At 41.9% G+C, this 25775-nt stretch overlaps 1 protein-coding gene across 1 annotated transcript in view; it reads right to left on the bottom strand.

Annotated features, from left to right (window-relative positions):
* LOC124775271 (extracellular serine/threonine protein CG31145) overlaps nucleotides 1-25775 on the bottom strand; it is a gene marked incomplete at its 3' end in the record, with an annotated part of 176336 nt that overhangs the window by 120367 nt on the left and 30194 nt on the right. Inside the window, exon 3 of the mRNA XM_047250107.1 lies at nucleotides 6126-6204. Within this exon, the coding sequence (XP_047106063.1) occupies nucleotides 6126-6204 (79 nt within the window). The remainder of the gene's footprint in view (nucleotides 1-6125; nucleotides 6205-25775) is intronic.

Consider the following 25775-nt stretch of genomic DNA (forward strand, 5'->3'; position numbering starts at 1 on the left):
TAACTTAGAAATTCAGTATGTGGATGTAAGTTTACCAGATGTGCCGGTATGAAATGAGCGTTAAGATACAAATGTGTAGATAGGGAAAATTTGTTGTGAACGAGCCTTAATTTTTTTTTGTTTATCTGTCAAAGATATTTAGTATACATCAAGTCATGAGAAAAACAACAGCATATGTTTTTATCGTGTTAACAATGTAGAATTTTGTACCAGAAAATGATGATTTGCGGAAAGCATTAATTTTTTGTTTTCATTTGCAAAAAAGTGCTGCAGAGTCGCATCGAATGCTTGTCGAGGCATATGGTGATCATGCTCTATCAGCAGCAACGTGCAAAAGACGTTTTCAACGGTTCAGAAATGATGATTTTGGTGTAAGAAATGAAGAACGTGGAAGACCACCAAAAAAGTTCGAAGACGCCGAATTGCAAGCAATATTGAATGAAGATGATACTTTGAGTCAGAAGCAAATGGCAGCAATGCTAAATGTTGCACAACAAACAATTTCTGACCGTTTGAAAGCTATGGGAAAGATCCAAAAGTGTGGAAAATGGGTGCCACATGAATTAAATGAAAGACAGATGGAAAACTGAAAAACCATATGTCAAATTTTGCTTCAAAGACATGAAAGAAAATCAGTTTTGCATCGAATTGTTACTGGCGATGGAAAATGGATTTATTTTAAGAATTCTAAACGGGAAAAATCGTGGGTTAATCCGGAACAACCATCAACATCGACTGCAAAACCAGATCGATTCGGCAAGAAGACAATGCTCTGTGTTTGGTGGGATCAGAAAGGTGTGGTATATCATGAGCTTCTAAAACTCGGTGAAACTGTGGATACTAATCGCTACAGACAACAAATGATTCAATTTGAACTATGCATTGATCGAAAAAAGACCAGAAATGCCATAAGACATGGCAAACTAATTTTTTTACACGACAATGCACCTGCACACAAAGAAAAACTGGTTCAGGATACAATCAAAACACTCGGCTGGGAGCTGCTACCCCGCCGTGTTCATCAGACTTGGCCCCTTCCGACTACCATTTGTTTTCATCAATGGGACACGAATTGGCTGAGGAACACTTCGATTCCTACGAAGAAGTCGAAAATTGGGTGTCTGATTGGTTTGCTTCAAAAGACGAAGATTTCTATTGGCATGGTGTCCACAAATTGCCAGAAAGGTGGTCAAAATGTATAGAAAGCAATGGTCAGTACTTTGAATAAAATGTTTTTACTTCTCAATTCAAAATTAGTGTTTCATTTTCACAAAAAAAAAAACGCTCATTTCATATCGGTACATCTGGTTCTCGTATATAGGGGGAGATGAGATGCAGTGGGAGGGCTGATGTAAAGTGCAGGAGCGCTTTTCCCTTAAGCTAGTAGGCAATTCCTGGGGCTGCCCCCAGACTCCTGCAGAGCAAACTGCCTGGGAAAGTGACAGCTGCCCGCGGCGGGTATTTTCCGCACCGCTGCCCCGCTAGCCACTGGCTCGCCCCTTGCTTAATAGCGAGGCCGGTGGTGTGTGTGTATGTAGCGAGACCAGCCAGGGCCAGAGGAACACAGGCCGCGTGCGGCCGAGGGGCGTGTAGCGGCGCCGTGACACTGCCTCCTGCACCGCAATTAGCGCGTGCCAGAGGTCACAGCCCTCGGACACCTGCAGCCTGCTGCCGCTACCCACCTGCCGCCTCTCCGTCTGCAGATGGAAGGCGCAGAGCCAACTAGAAGTCGTCACAACTTGCCGAGTTTAGCCAGTGCGGCACGTTCAGAACGGGCAGTTAGAGGCACACGTACAGCTAAATGCACTGAATTCGGGGGAGACATTTTCGAACATTTATTGTGAAATTGTATGTATACTGTACAACTTCCTTAACACTGAGCTTCCTTTTTTCCTGTTTAACAAGAATTCATGTGTACTGTGATATCAATAAAAGCTGATTATCTGACACATTCATACAGTTTTAGTTAACGTTATTACCATAATTTTTCCAAAATTAAATTCTCTACAACTTCTTTTGAAAACTTTGTGCAATTTTCTGGAATTTAAAAAACAATATGGGCCAAGTAGTTAACAAATTTAAAATTTTACGAAATTACTTCTTTGCTTCTGTAGATGTTCTGGAAAACTACGGTAGATAACATGTCTGGGACATGTTTTATTACGTTCACCGGTTCAATAACGACAAAATAAATGGAAATCTTGCTTTATTTTAACCTCGTACATCTTTGCGATAGCTTCATATTAGCGAAATTGGTAAATATCAGGCAAAATGTTTTATTAGCCGTAACTAATCATTTGCGGGCCTATGTTTATCGTGCAGTCACGGACTGTGCGGCCGATCCCGGCGGAGGTTCGAGACCTCCTTCGGGCATGGGTGTGTGTGTTTGTCCATAGGATAATTTAGGTTCAAAAATGGTTCAAATGGCTCTGAGCACTATGGGACTTAACTTCTGAGGTTATCAGTCCCCTAGAACTTATAACTACTTAAACCTAACTAACCTAAGGTCATCACCCACATCCATGCCCGAGGCAGGATTCGAACCTGCGACCGTAGCGGTCGCGCGGTTCCAGACTGTAGCGCCTAGAACCGCTCGGCCTCTCCGGCCGGCGATAATTTAGGTTAAGTAGTGTGTAAGCTTGGGGACTGATGACCTTAGCAGTTAAGTCCCATAAGATTTCACACACATTTGAACATTTTTTATGTTTATCGGATCATTTTTCTTTACTTTTACTTGTAGAATAACATAATAAAATATCTGCATATCTTCGTGAATCATCCTGTATACAACGTCCGTCGAAAAGTTCCGAGACATTTAACTCTCGAGTAGAAATGACGTCAGCGTAGTAACTGCGGTGCTAGCTTGTACTAGCAGCTGTAAGCAACACATGTGCATTTGACCCATCAGTTGTGAGCAGACAGTGTTAAGTAGTGGTTCTAGGCGCTTCAGTCCGGAACCACGCGGCTGCTACGGTCGCAGGTTCGAATCCCGCATTGGGCTTGGGTGTGTGTGATGACCTTAGGTTAGTTAGGTTTAAGCAGTTCTAAGAGCTAGGGGACTGATGACCTCAGATGTTAAGTCCCATAGTGCTCAGAGCCATTTGAACCATTTGTTAAGTAGTGGACATGTGACCGTAATGTGTGAACGTTGCTGTGTCGCAAACTGGAAGGGAGCAGCATCTCTCAGTCAAGTGTTCGAGACATTCTCCAGAATGTTCAGAAGAAGAGAGAAACGTGTGCATCACTCCACTGTGATGAACTTAAGGCAGGTCTCGTCACGCAGGACCTTTTGTAGCGGAGGTATAATCGATTTAAAAGCCGTGTTTGTGCTCCGCTCATCTCGCGAATGGAACTTCCTAAATGGTGTAATAACACTTGTGGGCTCTCCGGGGAGCTGGAGTCGGCGGCGGCAGGTGCGGATGTTGATGTTGAAGCGCGCGCAGCACCTGCCTGGCGCGGCCCGCGGGTTGTGTTTGCTGAGGGCGGAGCTCCGCGTCTAAGGCGCCGCTCGGCTGGCGGGCGCCAAGTTCTCAGTTTGTGGGCGCAGCACAATTCCAGGGGCCGCCCCGCCCGCCGAGGCGCGCATAGTTGCATACGTGCAAAGTTTACCTAACAAGGCTGCTCCGAGCGGCCGAATGCGCTGCTAAACGAGGCGCGGCGCGGGCGCTGAGACTGCAGTTACATCGCCAGCTGCTACAGGTGCGCGCGGGTTAAACTTCGATGCAGATCGGGAGCGCTGTACCTTTTGTGGCGCCCATAGTCGTTAACTACATTGCTCAGAACGACCAAAATGCGATGCCGCACTTTCTAGATTGGCGAAATTTAAACGTAGTTTTTTGCAGTCAATTTTCAGCAGTCGATAGACACTGAAGAGCCAAAGAAACTGATAAACCTCCCTAATATCGTGTAGGACCCCAGCCAGCACGCAGAAGTGCCGCAACACGACGTGGCATGGGCTCGGCTAATGTCTGAAGTAGTGCTGGAAGGCTGTCCATAAATTCCTAAGAGATCTTTTCCGAACAGAACGTTGAAAGGCATCTCAGATATGGTCAATAATGTTCATATCTGGGGAAAAAATGGCTCTGAGCACTATGCAACTCAACAGCTGAGGTCATCAGCCCCCTAGAACTACTTAAACCTGACTAACCTAAGGACATCACACACATCCATGCCCGGGCAGGATTCGAACCTGCGACCGTAGGGGTCGCGCGGTTCCAGACTGAAGCGCCTAGAACCACACGGCCACAACGGCCGGCCATATCTGGGGAGTGTGGTGGCTAGCGGAAGCGTTTGAAATAGAAGAGTGTACCTGGAGCCACTCTGTAGCAATTCTAAATATGTGGAGTGTTTCATTGTCATGCTGGAATTGCCCAAATCCGTCTGAGGGCACAATGGACATGAACGATGCACGTGATCGGACAGAGTACTTACGTGTCACCTGTCAGAGTCGTATCTAGACGTGTCACGGGCCCCATATCACTCCAGCTGCGCACACCCCACACCATTACAGAGCCTCCACTAGCTTGAACAGTCCCCTGCTGGCATGCAGGGTCCATGGATTCATGAGGTTGTCTTCAAACTCGTACACGTCCATCCGCTCGATACAATATGAAACGGAACTCGTCCGACCAAGCAAATGTTTCCAGTCATCAACAGTCCGATGTCGGTGATGACGGGCCCAGGCGAGGCGTAAATCTTTGTGTCGTGCAGTCATCAAGGGTACATGAGTGGGCCTTCGGCTCCGAAAGCTTATATCGATGATGCTTCGTTGAATGGTTCGCACGATGACACTTGTTGATGGCCCAGCACTGAGTTCTGCACCAATTTGCAGCAATTTTAGGAAGGGTTGCACTTCAGTCACGCTGAGCGAGTCTCTTCAGTTGTCGTTGATCCCGTGCTTGCATGATCTTTTACCGGCCGCAGCGATGTCGGAGGTTTAATGTTTTACAGGACTCCTGATATTCACGGTACACTCGTGAAATTGTCGTACAGGAAAATCCCCACTTCATCACTGCCTCGGAGATGATGTGTCCCGCCGCCCGCTGTGACCGAGCAGTTCTAGGTGCTTCAGTCCGGAACCGAGCTGCTGCGACGGTCACAGGTTCGAATCCTGCCTCGGGCATGGATGTGTGTGATGTCCTTAGGTTAGTTAGGTTTAAGTAGTTCTAAGTTCTAGGGGACTGATGACCTGAGATGATAAATCCCATAGTGCTCAGAGCCATTTGAACCATTTACCTTACACACGACCAGAACCTCTTTGGATCTTCTCTAAGGTTACAAGACAGAGTTTCGTTGTGGAAACTAATGAAACCGCCTCGCACTGAAGGCTGCGATAAATTTCGACTTGCAGTGAAACCGCTAATCTTGCAGATTCTGCGTTATTTTGAATTCGGCATGCATTTTAGATACTGTTTCAACAGTGTTCTGTGGTGTTTTTTGCTCCTGAGGGATTAGTAAAGTCTCCTATTAATTTATTTGGTATATTTCAATTGCCGTCGATACTATTTCTTTGAATCTAAGCCACATCTGGTCTCCGCTTACGCCACTAATTCGGAAAGAATGGCGACTCTCTCTTAGGAAGGCCTCAAGCGAATTTTTATATACTTTTTAAATAGATAATTTTGCGTTTGTTTTTGGTGGATTTAGACGTTATAGTCTTCAGTCTTACTACTACGACTTTGTGGTCACTAATCCCTGTATGGTCTCTATTTGATTAAGATTATTTGTTGCTTAGATGTTACGTATGTTTTCGCAACCTTTTCACTTAGAGTGGGCTCCTGAACAAACTGTTCAAAATAACTTTCGGAGAAAGCGTTCGCGTTCATGGGCTCTAGAAGCAATCATAACTGGCAAAGCAGTAACAGCAGCATATAGAAATGTGAGTAGTTGATGTATAAGTACATAGCCGGTACGAAAGTAAACGGCCACAATTGTGTTACTGAGATGTTGAGATTGTGGCCTGTGTGTGCGACAAGAGACGTACATACTATCTCGTTTCCAGTCTACTCTAGTCAAAAGCAGTTTCACAGGCGTGGAAGAAGTGGTGACAGGAAGGCGAGACTAGCGTTACACTTTGAAATAGTCTGTTGGTGTCAGCGCACTTAAATAGAGATCATCCCACTTACCGCATAGGCTTGAACAGAGCTTGCATCTGGTTAGCGTAGTCGATGACCAGCTTGATTTGAGTGCCTCCATCTTTTTGACCTGTAACACGAAACAGAAAGACACCGCTCAGATATATACGTTGCAAAACAGAGAAGACAACACCACTAACATTAGCCCTTAAATGCGACAGTGCAGAAGTGTGACGTCTTTTTTTAAATGTCGGTGTTCTCCTACTGAAGAAACCAAAGAGAAAAAACAACGGTGATGGTCCTGACCGACCAAATACGAACTCATGAACTGATATAGAGGCTATTATGGGTCTTTCGTAAAAGCACAAGAGTGTATCCACTAGCCGAAATATTAGAAACAGGCAAAAATGCTATGAATTAATGGCCAAACAGACGAAGATTACAAGTAAATCTTTACTTGGAGATATAAAAAAGTACTCCTCTACGCAAAATATAAAATAATTGAAATGATCAAACATTTTACCGGCCATGATAGCCGAGAGCGCTAAAGCGCTGCCTCCTGCACTCGGTTAGGCGCGCCGGCCTCGGATCGAATCCGCCTTGCGGCTTAACGACGACGGCCGGTGTGCCAGCCAGCCTGGATGTGGTTTTTAGGCGGTTTCCCACATTCTACTAGGTGAATACCGACCTGGTCCCCACGTCCCGCCTCAGTTACACGACTCGCAGACATTTGATACACATTCACATTATTTCACGATTTACGCTAGACACAGACAGCTGGGTTACACTAATTCCGTCCCAGGGGGTATGGGGTGACCGCAGGATGGGCATCCGGCCACCCCTAACACTAACCTTGCCAAATTCGTTCCAACCGCGCAGACCCTGCGATCGCTGCAGGACTACGGCGTAAGCGAAAGAAGAAGAATTGAAACGATCAAACATTTTAATTTAGACGATGTTGACTATGAGAGCCTTTGAGGTAAATAGAAAGTTTATCAAAGGAGACAGTGGCGCTTCCTTCCAAAACAAAGGAAAGTTCGAGTTTAATTGCTGGTGATTATTACAGGTTGTATGGTCGTGACCACTAAACTTTTTGCTTCCGGCGTTTCGTCCATAGCTGCGCTGAACACCTTTAGAGGTGCTCCCGGTTCCGATGAGTCTTTCTGAGTGACGGGTCAGAAGTGTGAAGTTATACCAAGCCTATTTCTCATGGTATTTATGTTGCTTTCCGACATCGGTGTCCCTATCCGTGTCAGTGTGTGTCCATATGTCCATGCTCGTGTGTGTCAGAAGAGTGACGTCTTTCAGGGGTTTTCATTTTACAGCCTACGGATCGTTTCTCTTTTAAAGCACCTTATACAGGATGAATCACAAAGGACTTTACAACTTTGGAATGCTATGGAAATGTGTGTGTGTGTGTGTGTGTGTGTTTTCAGCATTATTCCACGATTGTCTGTTATCAGTCCCTTTTTCGGCTGTGATTTTCTATCCAACTTTTATTTCATATGAAACTTTACTCTCCTTCTTTTGTTCTAAATCGAACTTCCCACTGAGTGATATGTAATCGATGCGTTAATGTTAATATTTTCTGCGAAAGGACACACGAATTTGCTAATCACACTATTTTTATACTTCCATATACGATCTGCATCCCCTTCATTACCGCAACAGTTATTAACATTGTGCGTAGTTGCGACAGTAGTTAGCAGGTTGCCGCGCGGGATTAGCCGAGCGGTCTGAGGCGCTGCAGTCATGGACTGTGCGGCTGGTCCCGACGAAGGTTCGAGTCCTCCCTCGGGCATGGGTGTGTGTGTTTGTACTTAGGATAATTTAGGATAAGTAGTGTGTAAGCTTAGGGACTGGTGACCTTAGCAGTTAAGTCCCATAAGATTTAAAAAAAAAAAAAGTTAGGAGGCTGCACAAGTGATGATTACTAGAGCCAGAGTGAATTGTAAGGCGCACTGCACTCAGTCGTCCTGAAAACAGTGAAATGCACGCTTCGGAAGAGGAGAAAACTGGCGTAGAGCGTTTCATGATAGCGAAAGAAGTACGGGGAACGAAAATTCATCGAATAATGGCGTAAGTGTACGGAAAGCACTATACGTCCATTTTAAGAGTCAAGACGGGGCACAAGCGATTCAGTGGAAGACGGGTATCGTTGATCGATGAGGCTCGGCCTGGAACGACACACCGCACTACTGTCGCCATTGTCCAACAGGCGGATGCCCTCGTTACTCAAGAGTTACGGTAGCAGCCATTGCCGCAGATATCGGGTTGAGCCTGGAAAGTGTTCACACCATCATTAAGGGCGGACTGAAATTTCGTAGCGTGCTCCCAGTGGCTACCCCATAGTCTTCAACCAGTACAGGAAGCAGGTCGACAGGGACTCTCTCTTGAACATCCACAACGCTAAGCCAAAGAAGAGAATGGTTCCCGGTCACGAGTGGTCGTTGGAGACGAGGCATAGTGTTATCATTGCGAAACAGTCAGAACGACTAAGTCTCCAGTGGACGCATGCAGGATCGCCGCCGTCCGAAACGCAGTACACCACTTTTCTTTTCCTTTCTTCTGAAGCCTTCATTTATCTGTTTTCAGTAGTAGTGAACGCTTTTATATTGACTGATCGTTAAAAAATGATGCTCAGGCTTCAGCTAGCTCGCGGTAGAATGTTTGCGAGGAAAGTCACAAAAAAAGAATTGTCTTGCTGCAATGTATTTACGCCGAGTGCTTGTTAGTTGTACCGGCTGACTCAGATGAATATTTGCTCCCCGACGTGTACGAGCCTAGCTACACGTTAATGCATACAAACTGAGATTACTGCCCTAATCATGATTACAGTCTACACACATCCAGAGTTTATCTATGAAAGTTTACAATTCGCTTGAGCTAAATAGTCTGAATCAGTACGATAACTTTCTAGAGCGCCAAAGAATATCTATGAATGCTGCACTCTGTTGATAATCTATGTTGTCGCACAGGTAAATGTTTCATGAGCACGTAATATTAAATCAGTTGAAAGAAATGTCAAACACTGTAAATTCACTTTATGTTGGTTTATTCTAGTCTATGCACATCCTATCTGAAAAAAGGTAACTTCTTTAAGAAACCTTTTTTCAGATGGGTGGAATTAGCCACGTAAATTCAGCCAAATAATTTACAGCAAGATCCAGACCACGCTATTTACTTTATCGCAGTTTAGGTATATTCCTCAGAGTTCACACTATTCATCACTTCCTATCAGTTGAACTAATAATTGTCTATCGCATTGGTTCTAAGTTCAGTCTTTCGTTGATAATAATCAAATTAAGACAATATATTCAGTTATTTTCCTAGCTTGAATTACTTCAAAGATATTTTCAAAGTTGCTGATTTACCTCTTTCAGTTTTTAATCATTTCTAGCAGATCGCAGATTTTCAAAATGTTACAAACCATCTCGTATCGAGTACCAATATTACGTAGGAGCGCACAAGTTCAGTTACGACACGACAAGACAAGTGTCAGAAGCTCATTAACAATGTACAACTTTAGCTTCTGTATTTCGCAGTGTCCTCAAAGAGTACTCACAAGGAGTATTCTTTGACGTCACTTGTTACACTCCGTGATCTACAAGTCTTCTACTTTGCGATCTACTATTTTTTATCTTGAAACTAATGGATTCTATTTCTTTTTTATTCTTTTTTTCAAAACATTAAATTACTTTGCTACCAAGATTCTTTCCTATTTCTTTTTATATTACTTTCTTTTCAGTCTACTTGCTACCAGTCATGCAATGTTAGTACAGAGGGACTACATTTTTCTTTTTATGAAATTTGGATATTGGGCTTGGGGCTTGTATTGGGGTGTGAGGGCTACATTTATATTTTTCATTTTTGCGTCCAAAGGATAGCGGAGTTACACGGTCCACGCGTGCGCGTGTTCGCTCTGTCATCACATAGTTAATCGCTCGTGTACCTCTGGCTGCGAGTTTAGGACCTTGGCCTTCTTATAGGGCACCACGCCTTCTTCTGAAGGCAACGACATTACTGTCCTCCTTTCAGGGGTCTTCATTTTACAGCCTACGGTTCGTCTCTCTTTTAAAGCACCTTATACAGGGTGAGTCACAAAGGACTTTACAACTTTGGAATGCTGTAGAAATTTATTAAGATAACTTACACAATCAGTAGATGTGTCATTTTGAAACAGACAATCTCAAGTTTCACATAAAAGTGTCACGCATCATTTTGGTTCGAGCTGACTATCATCTGTGATGTTCAAATGTGTGTGAAATCTTATGGGACTTAGCTGCTAAGGTCATCAGTCCCTAAGCTTACACACTACTTAACTTAAATTATCCTAGGGACAAACACACACACATGACTGCAGCGCCTCAGACCGCTCGGCTAATCCCGCGCGGCTATCATCTGTGATGCGGCAAACATTACACCGGTAGCTCATTGCAGAAAATCGGGTGTAACTTGTGCAACGGCAGCTTAGATTCGATTTTTCAGGTCGACTAAATTGCTTGATGGGAAACGTACACGTGGTCTTAAATGAAACTCCAGAGAAAGAAGTCCAGTGGTTTCAAGCCTGGAGAGGGAAGAAACCATGCGATTGGCCCTACATGGTCAATCCACTGATGTTGGAAGCGATTAAGCCTCGACTTCCGTGAGTGGATGAGGTGGTGCGTTGTCTTGCTGATAGGAAACCATCCTATCTGTGCCATCTTCATCGCTCTGTAGAACTAAAAACTTTTCAGGCATATCCAGATACACAATACCAGTGACAGTTTTCTCCTTGAAGAAGAAAGGGCCGCACATTTTCAATTTGCTAAGGGCGCAAAACATATTAACTTTGGGGCTCTCATGAACGTGTTCCAGGATTTCATGTGGCTTTTTGCTGCCCCATACTCTGCAGCTGTGGGTGTTACCATGCCACTGATATGAAATGTTGACTCATCGCTGAAGATTATTGTGCTCAGTAATGTCTCGTCGTCCTCTATCCGATGCAACATTTCCGCACAAAATTCCCCGCTAGCAATCTTATCCTCAATACTAATGTGCTGTGCCGTTGTGAATCTGTACGAGTTCAGACGTAAACGTCTACGCAGTACTCGCCAAACAGTCTTTTGCCGAATGCCAGTCCCGCGAGACGCACGTCACGTTGATTTTCGTGGACTGCGGGCTAGGCTCTCCCCAACCTGTTCAACATAATCATTGTTAATGAGTCAGGATTGACCAGGAGGGGAAAGCAGTAGGCACCCGTTGAAGTGAAGAATAAAACATAGTTTAAACTGTATGAAGTTTTAATGCCGTGAAAAGGAAAGGCAGGCCTGGAGAAGCCGCCGAGACTGAATGGGCCGCCGCCCGAGAGAGCAGGTGAGGAGGGCGCCTGATCGGTTTGGAAGCTGCCAGCAGAAGAGAGCGAATGGTGTGTCCGCTTCCGGCAGCCGGCCGCGGTTCCACCCCCACTTGACCACATCTAAGCCTCCCTATTCGTCGGTCAGATCGTAAGAGGCGTAGTTCGGTAGCGTTACCTCGTCAGCAACACGTGAGTTTAGCTGCTGATGGTTCAACACGTGAGTTTCAGGGTGGTTCTGTCCGATGCAGGGCAACGTGACTGAGACGCTGCAACTTACCACCAGGCAGAAGGCACTAACGAACATCAAGTCAAAAAAGTCAAACTTTATACTAATGAATCCATTCAGTATCGGCCCCCACTGTACATCATCATCACGCAGGCGACCTGCTGATTTATCATGTCGCAGTGAACAACCCTTCTCAACAAAGTTCTTGTGCCAAGAGTAAATTGGAAGCCTGCTTTCACGTATTTTTAGAGAATTCGGTACGAAATTTACGCCAACAGTTGTTGCAGAGTTCGTTTTATGAAACCAAAACCCACAGCGAGCACGCTCCGCACCAGTGAATGCAGCAATTTTACCTGCGCACTATGCTGGCGCTCGTGGTGGCGGAGTTGGGTTCTGATTCGCTACGTGAATCAAACTTGAGGTTGTTTGCTACAATACGACACACCTACAGAATCTGTAAGTTATCTGAATAAATTTCTATGCCATTCAAAAGTTTTAAAGTCTTTTCTGACTCCTCCCGTACATTCATCCTATCGTTCAGAAAAATAAAAGTATGCAACACATTATTTCAGATGTTTATTGCTGTTGTACAGAAACGTCTCAGAGCTGGGATCACCCAAGAAATAGTACCTAGTTGCTCCCCATTACATTCTGTCAGTGTTCACAAAGAATTTATAAGGACTTCATCTGCTTGTACGCGAATGATGGTGTTCTACATTGGAGTTACAACACTGGAAAGTTGTAGCGAAATTGAGGGATTATTAGTTTCTTCATATGCTCCGCAACTGTTTTGCTTATTTAATGAGAAGGCCGCTCCAGCTGCACTGCCGATCTTTATTTAGTCCACTGACGGTTTCGGATTTTTTAAGCCCTTCTCAAGTGGATCTGAAACTGCCATACATGTGGTATATGTTCATATGTATATGATTGAAGACGAAAAAAGGCTTATGTATGTTTATGTACAGACAAAGTATAAAACTTACAATGGAGAAATGACAAAAAAAAAAAAATGGCTCTGAGCACTATGGGACTTAACTTCTGAGGTCATCAGTCCCCTAGAACTTAGAACTACTTAAACCTAACTAACCTAAGAACATCACACACATCCATGCGCGAGGCAGGATTCGAACCTGCGACCGTAGCGGTCGCGCGGTTCCAGACTGTAGCGCCTAGAACCGCTCGGCCACTCTGGCCGGCGAGAAATGACACCCAAAAGATATATGTACGGTTTTACTAGATTTGAAATCTTACTTGTCTAATGATGTCGTGAGAATATGGTCGTCTCAAGACTGTATTATTCATTAAATTATGATTACTATTTTAATATATGGAGAATTTTGTTTCGAAGTATTCGAATTTGCTTGTTGTGTAAATAAGACCCGTCCGTGGTGGCCGAGCGGTTCTAGGAGCTACAGCCTGGAACCGCGCGACCACTACGGTCGCAGGTTCGAATCCTGCCTCGGGCATGGATGTGTGTGATGTCCTTCGGTTAGTTAGCTTTAAGTAGTTCTAAGTTCTAGGGGACTGATAACCTCAGAAGTTAAGTCCCATAGTGCTTAGAACCATTTGAACCATTTGCAAATAAGAGGATAAAATAGTTTTTAATGAAACGGCAATATAATTGCAGAGACAAAACCAAGTTAAGTGCAAAATTATACTCTTAGCGTGCAAAAGTTTAACTACACGGGACTGCAGAGGTTGTTGTCATAGCTTGGATGTTTCCATTGTTTGCATGTGTCGTGGACTGCTTCGCATAGTATTGACAAACATGTAGATACAATATAGATACAGTTAAGAATTTGCGCAGTAAAGTTAAAGAAGTTATTAATAATGGGGTGGCAAATGTCCAAGAAACTGCGCTGAGCACGTTTTCCTTTGGATTTTTTAGGTGGGCGCAAATTCCTGTTTCTTCAAAAATGATCAAAAATATCGGTAAAGCATCCTGTATGTTGTGTTACGTGAGCTGCGAAGGTGGGCTTCTTTTGTATGCTTTTCTTTTTAGGTCTGTGACTTCTTTGTAACGCTTTTGGAAGTTCTTTCCTGTTTCTAACTAGCCTTACAATCGTGCGTACCCACGGTGAAGCTAAAAATTTGCATAAAATATGAAAAAAATATTTATTTAGCAAAATTCTTAAGAATAAAGTTATATATTAAGGTGCAACATTCAAAACTACCGCGCGAAATAACAAATTGTCGATGATGCATTGCGGGTATGCCCCCCCTCCGCACGCAGCCGGCTCCGCTTCCTGTGTGACTCCTAAGGGGTCAAGATGTAAAGTGCATCGACAAATTAACCGCGACCGATTACAATTGTTTCTGAAGTTTTAGTTGTGTTCTTATATTCCTGTTTGCGAATGAATAGTGCAATACCTATTCAGTTCAAAGCAGTCTGAATTAAATGGCAATAAGCTGGCTGCCCGAGATGGATATAAGAAACTTTATTTAGCACAGCACAAGGTATTTACATACTTATGTTAATGTAATTGCTATAATGTTTTCATTAGTTATGTAACATAACTTAATTTTAGTCTTTCGCATTTGTTTGGTTTGGATCATTTAGAGAAAATTAAATAGTGGGTGTTACACCTACCCGGATAAAGTGCGCTATTTTGAATTAAACGTCTATTTACTTTTTGTCAGCAACAAACTTTTTTGTAACCCAAGCGTATCTAATAGTGTTAATATTGTAAAGGCGAAATTTTATGAAAATGACTGAATAATATTCTGATTTCGATGAAACTTTACAGTTATCTATCTTATACATCAGAATAACACCAAGGCTACTTTGTACTTCAAGACGACAGCTAATTCCCATGGGAAAATCAAATAATGCGGGACAAGTTGCGGGGCGGAAGCTAGTAATACCTACATGCTATAATTATCAAAAGCTTATTCTCTAATCTATTTTTACTTCAGCGTTTTTACTTATCAGATTATTTTTTGAAATAGTCGTTTTCGAGTACGTTGTTTACTTCGCATACTGTGTCTTCAACACGAAACTGCCGTATTTTTGTTACCTATATCTACGTTATTCGATTGTTTAAAAATTTCATGTAGCTATTTTTTCTAATTGTTTTGGTATTACATTTGATGATTCCAGTTGGAAAATAAAATGATAAAAGCGTTATTTAAGCTGACCTAGATTTCAGTTTATTATACCTACATAACATTTTTAGCGAAGCAGAGTAAGAAGAGAATAGAACCAGGTGGAAGTAGTAGTGGCAAAAATGACAGCGGCGGGAAAGAGGTGAAGCAGAAGGAGGCAGCAGCCGCCTGCGATGGCGTCATTAACGCCACCACCATATCGGTTCCTGTTTCCACCACATCTGCGTCGAGCGAACTTCGCTGCAATCTGGATCTGGTGCACAGAATCAAAACTACTGTCGTAATGACGTGGGTCAAAGGCTAGGTCGTTCGTATAACACTATGTAATCTCAAAAGCTTGATTTTTTAGAAAAAAATTGGATACATTCTCCGAATTATGGCTTTGCTAGGGACGCTGTACAGCTAAAATTTAAGTAGAGTTGGTTGGCAGAATGTGCTTCTTAGCTGGAGTATTCCTAGAAATTAAAGGGGGTGTTGCGCTTTTATTGTGTGTTGTTCCCACCAACATTAACAAACATGCAAGGTTCGTGCTATAAAGATACGCATGAATTTCCAAAAACTCACGCGGCGTCTCAAGGCCACAAATCATCAGCGACAACTGCGAAAAATTATGTTACAAGAATATGCCAGTCGAAGTACAGTTGATTTCTGCCCACCAAAAAGAAGTAGAAGCCAACAAAAAAGTCGTAGGATCAACAGTTTCGACTGTGAAGTTCTGCGGTACTCATGACCTACCTCCAAGGTTAGTTAGTTACTTAGTTAGCTAGTTAGGTGTTCCATTGATCAGTAGCACGGAAAAACGGTTATGATGTGGAACGTGTCAAATGCACAAGAAATGCGCACAGGAAACAAGTTTTTTTTATGTTATAGTGTTATACCTAAATATTTCTATTATCTATCCCATTCCCTTATATGGCACAAAATGCATATATTATATCTCCAGATTTATTTACTCATATTCAAGAATTCATCTATGGTATAGAAGGAGTTGTCAAGGAGGTATGATTTCAGTTTGTTTTTGAAACTATTACTGCTGTCTGTCAGACATTTTATTTCCTCTGGTAATTTATCAAAAAGTTTTGTAGCAGAGTATTTTACCCCTTTCTGTGCCAAAGATAGTTTAAGTAAAGGACAGTGTAGGTCTTTCTCTTTTCTGTTATTGTAACCATGAATGTCGCTGTTGATTTGAAACTCGTCTATGTAGTTGAGAAAAAATTTAATTACAAGATGTGCGACTATGAACCCCACACATTATTCTAACTACTTTCCTTTGAGCAGTGAATACCTTTTGCCTAAGTGTTGCGTTGCCCCAGATATTATTCCGTATGACATCAGAGAGTGGAAGTGTGCAAAGTATGTAAGCTTACTAATTTCTACATCCTCAAAATTGGCAATTATTCTGATTGCAAAAGTTGCTGAACCTAGTCGCTTTAGGAGGTCCAAAATATGACTTTTCCAATTAAGATTCTCATCTATATGTGCACCCAAAAACTTGGTGTGCTCTACCCTGGCAACTGACTTCTTTTGATGTTATGTTTATTGAAGGAATTATACTTTTTGCAGCAGAAAATTGGATGTACTATGTTTTCTCAAAGTTCAGAGCAAGCCCACTCGCAGAAAACCAATTAATAACATTTCCAAAGGTCTTATTTGTATAATTTTCTATCGGACTTTCTTTTACTGGATTAATAATTATACTTGTATCGTCAGCAAACAGTGTCAGTTCAGCATCTTATTTCACATAAGAAGGGAGGTCATTCATATATATCAAGAACAGGAGGGGACCCATGACCGGACCTTGTGGAACACCTAATGTAATTTCACCCCAGTTAGATGAAGTGGAAAACTCCTTTGAATCACTTGAAGCATATAAAGAGTCTTTTTGCTTCCTGTTCCGTAGATATGACTTAAACCACTCATATGCTGTTCCATTTATACCATAGAATGGTAATTTCTCGAACATAATGTCATGGTTCACACAATCAAATGCTTTGGATAAGTCACAGAATATTCTTACTGGTGATATTTTACTATTTAAAGACTCTATTATGTGGACAGTGAAATTGTATATTGCTGTCTCAGTGCAATAGCATTTCTGAAGTCCGAACTGTGATTTACTAAGTAGCCCATTACTGTTGAGATGGCTAACCACTCTTGAGTACATTAGTTTCTCAAAGATTTTTGAAAATGCTGCAAGTAAGGATCCTGGCCGGTAATTATTGACATCTGTGGTTTCCCCCTTTTTGTAGAGAGGCCTGACAATGGCATATTTTAACCTGTCAGGAGAAATACCCTGAGTCAGTGATGCATTACATATGTGACCCAAAACATCAGCTGTAATTGCTCCACATTGTTTTAATAACTTGTTAGAGATATCATCTACTCCAACAGAATATTTATTTTTCAAAGATTTAATAATTTTCCTTGTTTCACAAGAGGTTGTTAGATGAAACTTAATCTGACCAAAATTTTTCAAAATTGACTCTTCCATGTACTGACTGGCTTTTTCTTTTGAACTACTATCACCAATTTTTTCTCCTACACTTAAGAAGTGATTGTTAAATGCATTGGCTACCTGTGTACTGTTGGTTAAGATGGTCTCATTCCCTTTAACAGTAATAATTTTACCTACTCCTATGGTTACTTTCCCTGTCTACCTTCTAACAACATTCCATATTGATTTGATTTTATTGCTGGAGTTGTTAATTTCTTCTCTAACATACATATTTCTTGATTTCCTTACAACTTTTCTCAGTATGCTACAATAATTTTATAGAGGCAAAGGGCAACGTGAAGGTATTTTTTGAAGACGTTATAAAACTTAAAGTTAGGTCTGGTGACCGAATTATGGAAGAACACGCAGAGAACTGTACAAAAAATACCACATACACTTCACCAAAAATTCGGAATGGAATAATTAAATTATGAAGACATGTCATTAGACTCTATATCATTGCTAACGTAAAGACTTCTCTATATTATTCTGGCAGACGAGGGCTGTAACACATCTGGAAAAGAGCAACATTCCATTAGTGTCAGCTGTTTTGATGAGTAAAAGGTGTTGGTTTGTGAAGAGTTTTCTGGTTTTGTGGAATTGATTGCCATGGATGCGAAATCTGTAGCCTCTTCCACCGACGATTTTTTGGTTTACATAGGTTTCGATCCTGAAAATTGCTTAGGATGAGGGTATGATGAATGTTCGACTATTTCAAGAGAGGATGGTGGTGTTCAGAAAATTATATGTGAGAAATATATAAAAAAGGCTGTTTACTCATGCGCTAACCACAAACTGAACTTAGTTGTGCATGACTTAACCCAAATACCAGAATAATAAATTTCTCTCGAGAGTCGGCCCTTCGTCGAAAATGCGTACCAAATATTCCAACGCTCCGTGAAACGAGATGGTCCTAGAAATATAACAGTATCAGTATTTTCAAAGAGAATTATGTTCAGCTGGTCATGGCACTTACGACACTATGAAAACACGGTTACAGTGCAACCAGAAAATCTGGGCTTTTCAGTTGCATTGCGCCGCTTCTAATTCTGACTTTATTGTTGGTGTTTGCCTTACAGCAAAATATTCTGCACTGCTGCAACCAATAGTAAATGCTCTGCATTCCAGGAGTATGGACAGGCTTCAGTGTGCAAAGCATATCGGAAGAATAACTGACGCTTTGAGGAAACATCGTTAAAATTCCTATGTTCAAAGCGAGAGTTTAATTGCGAAGCAGAGACAATCACCACCAATCGTGGGATTGATTTTAGAATGCCACGAATCACAAGCAGGCAGACACATCGTACAAATCCTCCGGTACAGACTGCTAGCGAGTTTTGGAAGAAATATTTAATGATTCCTGCCTAAATTCTTTAATTATGTCTCTAGAGCAACGTTTTCCAAGGATAATTTACGCACGTACTCATTGCTTGCATTGCACGCTCACGCAATGCTTCAAATGTCGTAAGAAGACTTTTTGAGAAAGATTAAGTCTTCTTACAGTTATTACAATTTAAGTGATTTTGTTGGTGAGACTGAACTGTGGTACAACATGTGGGAACAAGCAATCGTAGCAAGGGAAAACTTAAGAAAATGAAGCTTGATGCGGTAGTTAAAGAAATACAGCCGTTTTACCCAGCCACAACAGAGGCACTTCACATTTCACTTGCGTACCCTGGACAAAATGTACCATCGAAAGATCTTTCAGTAGGTTACCAAGCGTCAAGACTTTATTAAGTTCGACAATGACGCAAAACCGTCTTGTTGGCCTCTGTATGATGAGTGTGCACAAAAAGTGGGTTCTAGAAGTACAAAATAAATCTGAAACTGAAACCTTAATCGCATTTTGCCAGAACCCTCGCAAGTTTTGTTGAAGTAAAATTACTTAATAACTTATATGAATAAATATTTTTTAATTCCTACAACTTACCGGGTATTCTGACTTTTGCCCCATCCCTAAGGAAATGCTGGGTACGCCCGTGCTTACATCCAGAGCAATAAATTTTACATATGCCACTATCTTAATCTACATCCATACTCCGCAAGTCACCTGACGCTGTGTGGCGGAGGGTACCTTGAGTACCTCTATCCTTTCTCCCTTCTATTCCAGTCTCGTATTGTTCGTGGAAAGAAAGATTGTCGGTATGCCTCTGTGTGGGCTCTAATCTCTCTGATTTTATCCTCATGGTCTCTTCGGGAGATATACTTGGGAGGGAGCAATATACTGCTTGACTCCACGGTGAAGGTATGTTCTCGAAACTTCAACAAAAGCCCGTACCAAGCTACTGAGCGTCTCTCTTGCAGAGTCTTCCAATGGAGTTTATCTATCATCTCCGTAACGCTTTCGCGATTACTAAATGATCCTGTAACGAAGCGCGCTGCTCTCCGTTGGATCTTCTCTATCTCTTCTATCAACCCTATCTGGTACGGATCCCACACCGGTAGGCAGTAATCAAGCAGTGGGCGAACAAGTGTACTGTAACCTACTTCCTTTGTTTTCGGACAGAATTTCATTAGGATTCTTCCAATGAATCTCAGTCTGGCATCTGCTTTACCGACGATTAATTTTATATGGTCATTCCATTTTAAATCACTTCTAATGCCTACTCGCAGATAATTTATGGAATTAACTGCTTCCAGTTGCTGACCTGCTATATTGTAGCTAAATGATAAAGGATCTTTCTTTCTATGTATTCGCAGCACATTCCACTTGTCTACATTGAGATTCAGTTGCCATTCCATGCACCATGCGCCAATTCGTTGCAGATCCTCCTGCATTTTAGTACAATTTTCCATTGTTACAACCTCTCGATATACTACAGCATCATCCGCAAAAAGCTCCGGCGAACTTCCGATGTTATCCACAAGGTCATTTATATATATTGTGAACAGCAACGGTCCTACGACACTCCCCTGATACACACCTGAAATCACTCTTACTTCGGAAGACTTCTCTCCATTGAGAATGACATGCTGCGTTCTGTTATCTAGGAACTCTTCAATCCAATCACGCAACTGGTCTGATAGCCCATACGCTCTTACTATGTTCATTAAACGACTGTGGGGAACTGTATCAAACGCCTTGCGGAAGTCAAGAAACACGGCATCTACCTGGGAACCCGTGTCTATGGCTCTCTGAGTTTCGTGGACGAATAACGCAAGCTGGGTTTCACACAATCGTCTTTTTCGAAACCCATGCTGATTCCTACAGAGTATTCTGGTATGTATTGCGTTATGTTAGTGTCGCGTATGAAAAGTGTAATAGTGAAGGTAGAGATTTATACACAATGAGAATGTAATGTCTTTTTTATTAAAATGTTGTTACCTTTGTAGGAGACTTGACGACAAAAAGAAAGCTATATAAATTGTTTTTTATGTGGTAACTGGATGTGTCAGTTGATTCCTTTTCGACTTTATGATATAATAATTCTCAATTATCACGCTGTGATAGTAGTTCTTCAGTAAGACCTATTTGGCATTGAAATTTCATCTACTTTGCTTTCATAAACAAAGTAGCACGTTGCCCATAAAAAGGCGGAAAGACATTATTATGCTACTGCACCATTAATTATCACTAGAAATGGTCAAAACCGAAAATATCTATGAATTATCGTCCGTTGCGACCTAAAATACAATGATAACTTTAAACTAGCTGTAAGAAGTACAGACACCGGATCGAATTCCTTGGCAGAATTCTACGAAAATGTAACTAATTTACAAAACCCTCGTTTATCGTTTCTAGACTGTTGCTCGTCGGTCTGGGAACCTTACCAGATAAGTCTAACAAAGAAGGGACGATCGAAAGAAGAGCAGCACCTTTCTTCACCCTCATGTTATATAAGCGCGAGATCACGGAGATGTTGATTCAACTGCGGTGCCATATCGCACAAGAGAGGCGTCATTCATCACAGGAAGGTTTAGAATCAGACGTAAAAGTACAATAATTTTAAAAACTTTCTATAATACTTTTTGAAACTCAAAAATTTTCTATCTACTGTCTCAATAGCATTTAACATTAATTTTTGCAAACAAAGTGATGATCAGTTTCGGTAGCTTAGCTATCATTTTCACATCAGAGAACAGACAAACCAAAAGAAAAATTGCCTTAAGTAACAAATGTGATGCAAATTGATATTAGCTTACTTTTAAAAAATTTACAAGGGATTAACATATCACATGTAGTGTTATTGATGCCATTGCGGTGTACAAGACCGTTGCATCGTCCATAACATTCTTATTTTAAATCTTCAGATAAGACATGTTATGTACAGCCTAAAACGAACGTAAGGGCAAATACAGTATATCGCGTATTTGATTATCTGCATATGATCTTTTTGTCCTATTCTGATAGTGTCAGATATGTACAGAAAAACGTTACTGTTAAAATTTCAAGACCGTACATTCCAAAAAGCATCAAGCAACGTATTATTGTTCCATATAGCTAGGGAAATGATCACAAAGAGGAAAAAATGAGAGAAATTCAAGATCATACATCAACTGGTAGAAGCCGACCTCGGGGAAGATCAGTTTGAATTCCGTAGAAATATTGGAACACGTGAGGAAATACTGAGTCTACGATTTATCTTAGAAGAAAGATCAAGGAAAGGCAAACCTACATTTCTAGCATTTGTTGACTTAGAGAAAGGTTTTGACATTGTTGACTGGAATACTCTCTTTCAAATTCTAAAGGTGGCAGGGGTAAAATACAGGGAGCGAAAGGCTATTTACAATTTGTACAGAAACCAGATGCCACTTATAAGAGTCGAGGGGCATGAAAGGAAGCAGTGGTTGGGAAGGGAGTGAGACAGGGTTGTAGCCTCTCCCCGATGTTATTCAATCTGTATACTGAGCAAGCAGTAAAGGAAACAAAATAAAAATTTGGGGTAGGAATTAAAATCCACGGAGAAGAAATAAAAATTTTGAGGTTCGCCGATGACATTGTAATTCTGTCAGAGACAGCAAAGGACCTGGAAGAGCAGCTGAGCGGAATGGACAGTGTCTTGAAAGGAGGATATAAGATGAACATCAACAAAAGCAAAACGAGGATAATGGAATGTGGTCAAATTAAGTCGGGTAATGCTGAGGGAATTAGATTAAGAAACGAGAGACTTAAAGTAGTAAAGGAGTTTTGCTGTTTGGCGAGCAACATAACTGATGATGGTCGAAGTAAAGAGGATATAAAATGTAGACTGGCAATGGCAAGGAAAGCGTTTCCGAAGAAGAGAAATTTGTTAACATCGAGTATAGATTTAAGTGTCAGGAAGTCATTTCTGAAAGTATTTGTATGGAGTGTAGCCATGTATGGAAGTGAAACATGGACGATAAATAGTTTGGACAAGAAGAGAATAGAAGCTTTCGAAATGCGGTGCTACAGAAGAATGCTGAAGATTAGGTGGGTTGATCACATAACTAATGCGGAGGTATTGAACAGAATTGGGGAGAAGAGGAGTTTGTGGCACAACTTCACTAGAAGAAGGGATCGGTTGGTAGGACATGTTCTGAGGCATCAAGGGATCGCAAATTTAGCGTTGGAGGCCAGCTTGGAGGGTAAAAATCGTAGAGGAAGAGATGAATACCTAAGCAGATTCGGAAGGATGTAGGTTGCAGTAGGTACTGGGAGATGAAGAAGCTTGCACAGGATAGAGTAACATGGAGAGCTGCGTCAAACCAGTCTCAGGACTGAAGACCACAACAACAACAACAGAGGTTTGATGACAGCCGTTCTTTCCGAGTATCATTCGCAAACAGAGCAGGAAAACGGAGGAAATGATATTAAATACCCTCCGCCATATATCATAAGAAAAATATAAAAGTTATCAAAACAGACTTTTGCCTAGACAGCTATAGCTCGAAAAGCTCATCATCAATTAATACGTGTATCAAATGTTGATAGCAAATATGATTTCTGAAGATGAACGTGCATTTGTCTCGTCCGTTATTTACGTCTGAAAAATTTCCAAGTATTCTAAAATTTAAATGGCGTTATACGTTCTGTTAATCTCCAAACGTTTAACAGCCTCTTCAGCCTGATCCTGCATTTTTTAAATTCTGAAATCAAAATTCCTGTTCTTCTCTTTAATCAATGAAAGATTAAAGCTAATTCATTTTAAAACTTCTTTAACAACTTTCTACCGTAACCCTTCCGTGGCTTCCGTCTTCTCGATACTGTGATAGTTTTGGAAACGTCTCAGTGTAACGATTAAAATATTCTCGTCAATTTTTTCTTATTTATTTTATCCCGAGCTTCAGACTGCTTCGCTGGAAAGTCGGAAGATCCTCTTAAAGCAGTAAGAAGAAAATTAATATTTGTCATTGGTTGCATTCTGTATCGTTACGAGCGATTTCCACGACGATCGTTGATTTTCAATTGACGAGCCATGTTTGATACCCTCTTTATGGGATGACGTGATTTGCTCAGTCTTTAGCGTAATTAGTCTTACTTTCTTAATATTCCAATGTGCATCTTCTTTGAAGAGAATTCGATGCATATATCATCACGGTAACAGAAAACGGATGGTTTTTGCTGTTTAGTGAAGTTAACTGAAATTTTAGCCCTGATGTTAATATTTATTTTTTCTCTTTATTTTGAAATTATTTCCAAATCGCTGTATTTGATGATGTCCAGCTAGTACCATCGATTTCGTAGCTCTGATGGCTACATCATCAGGCACATGACGTGATAATTAAATTTCTGAGCACCTGTAAAGTATGTATCTGCATGGAACGCTGTCATGTATCCCTTCAGCTTAACTGGCAGCAACCAAAATGCCACGTCGAACACTGATAGTCATGGGTAGTAGTATACGAAATGTACACGTATACACGTGTAGCTCCAACTTGGAGATTCCAGTCAGTTTAAGAATTTTTTTATATTGCTATCAACGACAGTTGGAGTTCTACTTGGCTTTTTGGTAGATGTCGACAGTTAAGGTGAAGCTCAACGTGATATCGTTTCATGATTATGCAGATGTGCAGCGTGTTTCAGAAGCGATGGTAAAAGTAGCTACCAAGTTCCAATAAACGTGGGTCCACAAATCAACCGTTGTCGAGAGACAACACATTTTCTGTTGCGGTTCGTAAGTGTCTAGGAACACATGGCATCTCTAAACGTTAAAGAAGGTGTTCGAGATGTTGTCCATGCGTCTGAATGCAACATTGAGCTCGTCCCTGAAATGAGTTGCGAATCCTCTAAGTTAGTCTGTAAATGCTGGTAAGCTGCTTCAATCCGCAAGCGTAATTCCTCAAGAGAGTTCACCTTGGTAGCGTAGATCAGGCTCTTGACATGACCCCACACACAGAAATCCATGGGATTAAAATCCGGAGACCTCGGAGACCCTATGGTCGCAGGTTCGAATCCTGCCTCGGGCACAGATGTGTGTGATGCCCTTAGGTTAGTTAGGTTTAAGTAGTTCTAAGTTCTAGGGGACTGATGACGTCAGCAGTTAAGTCCCATAGTGCCCAGATTCATTTGAACCTTGGAGGCCATGGCACAGGGCCTCCTCTACTTATCCAATATTTACCATACGTCCGAGTTAGAAGACGGGGTACTCGTCAATGAAAATATGCTGGAGCACCATCATGCATGCACCACATGTTCAGGCGTTGGTTCAGTGGGACATCATCATGTACATCTGGACGTACAGTCTGCAGAAACCTCATGCATTGTTGTCCTGTTAGTCTCTGTGGTAGAAAGTGTGGTCCAGTTATGCGGTCTCCGAGAAGTCCTGCCCACACTATCGAGTCCTGCTGATCTCGTGATATGCGTTAGGACTGACATCGGCCCAAAAGTGACAGTTATGGTAGTTAAAAATACCGACACGGGTAAATCCAGCCTCATCTGTAAACAGTACGCTGCTTACAGACAGGGGATTCAGGGTTCACTGTTGTTGCACACATTGGAGGGAAGACTGCGTTGTTGAGGGATTGCACACGCGTGAGATCATATGGACAGAGTCTTGCCGAAGTAAAATCAGCCACACACTGCTGCCTGTTGAAGTACTCGGACGTTCGTGTACAATGCGTAACATCCCTGCCTCAACATCGGGTGTTAGGATATGGGTCGACCTTCTCGTCCATGGTGTGCGAAACTCCCGGTTTCTGTAAAGCGCTGATGTAACCGCCAAAAGGTAGGCCTGTCCTGCTGTCTACAGAGAGGAAAGACGTCTTCACATAATCGTGCAGCCTTAAGGGAACCGCCATTCGCTTTATGAAACAGGAAGTGCATGTCAGCGTACTCTTCATTGGTGTAACCTCTGTCCATGGTGCCTTCACGTTCGTAACTGATTGCGAAGCCGGTACGGTACAGTGCACGGAGTGGGAAGGGAAGTGGTTGCGCATGCGTAAACAAACAGGTAGTCGATCTCAGACTCTGAGCTACCAAACCAACGTAAATACAGAGGCATCCAGGGGCGTTTGCGGTTGATTCCCAACTCGAATTAATGGGGTACCTCGGCAATGGTTGATTTGCGAACCCACATTTATTGGAGCTTTTGAGCTACTTTTGGCCTGTCCTTTCCGAGTGTGAACTATTGACCGACA

Source organism: Schistocerca piceifrons, chromosome 2 (genome assembly GCF_021461385.2).
Source record: "Schistocerca piceifrons isolate TAMUIC-IGC-003096 chromosome 2, iqSchPice1.1, whole genome shotgun sequence".
In the NCBI taxonomy this organism is placed as follows: domain Eukaryota; kingdom Metazoa; phylum Arthropoda; class Insecta; order Orthoptera; family Acrididae; genus Schistocerca; species Schistocerca piceifrons.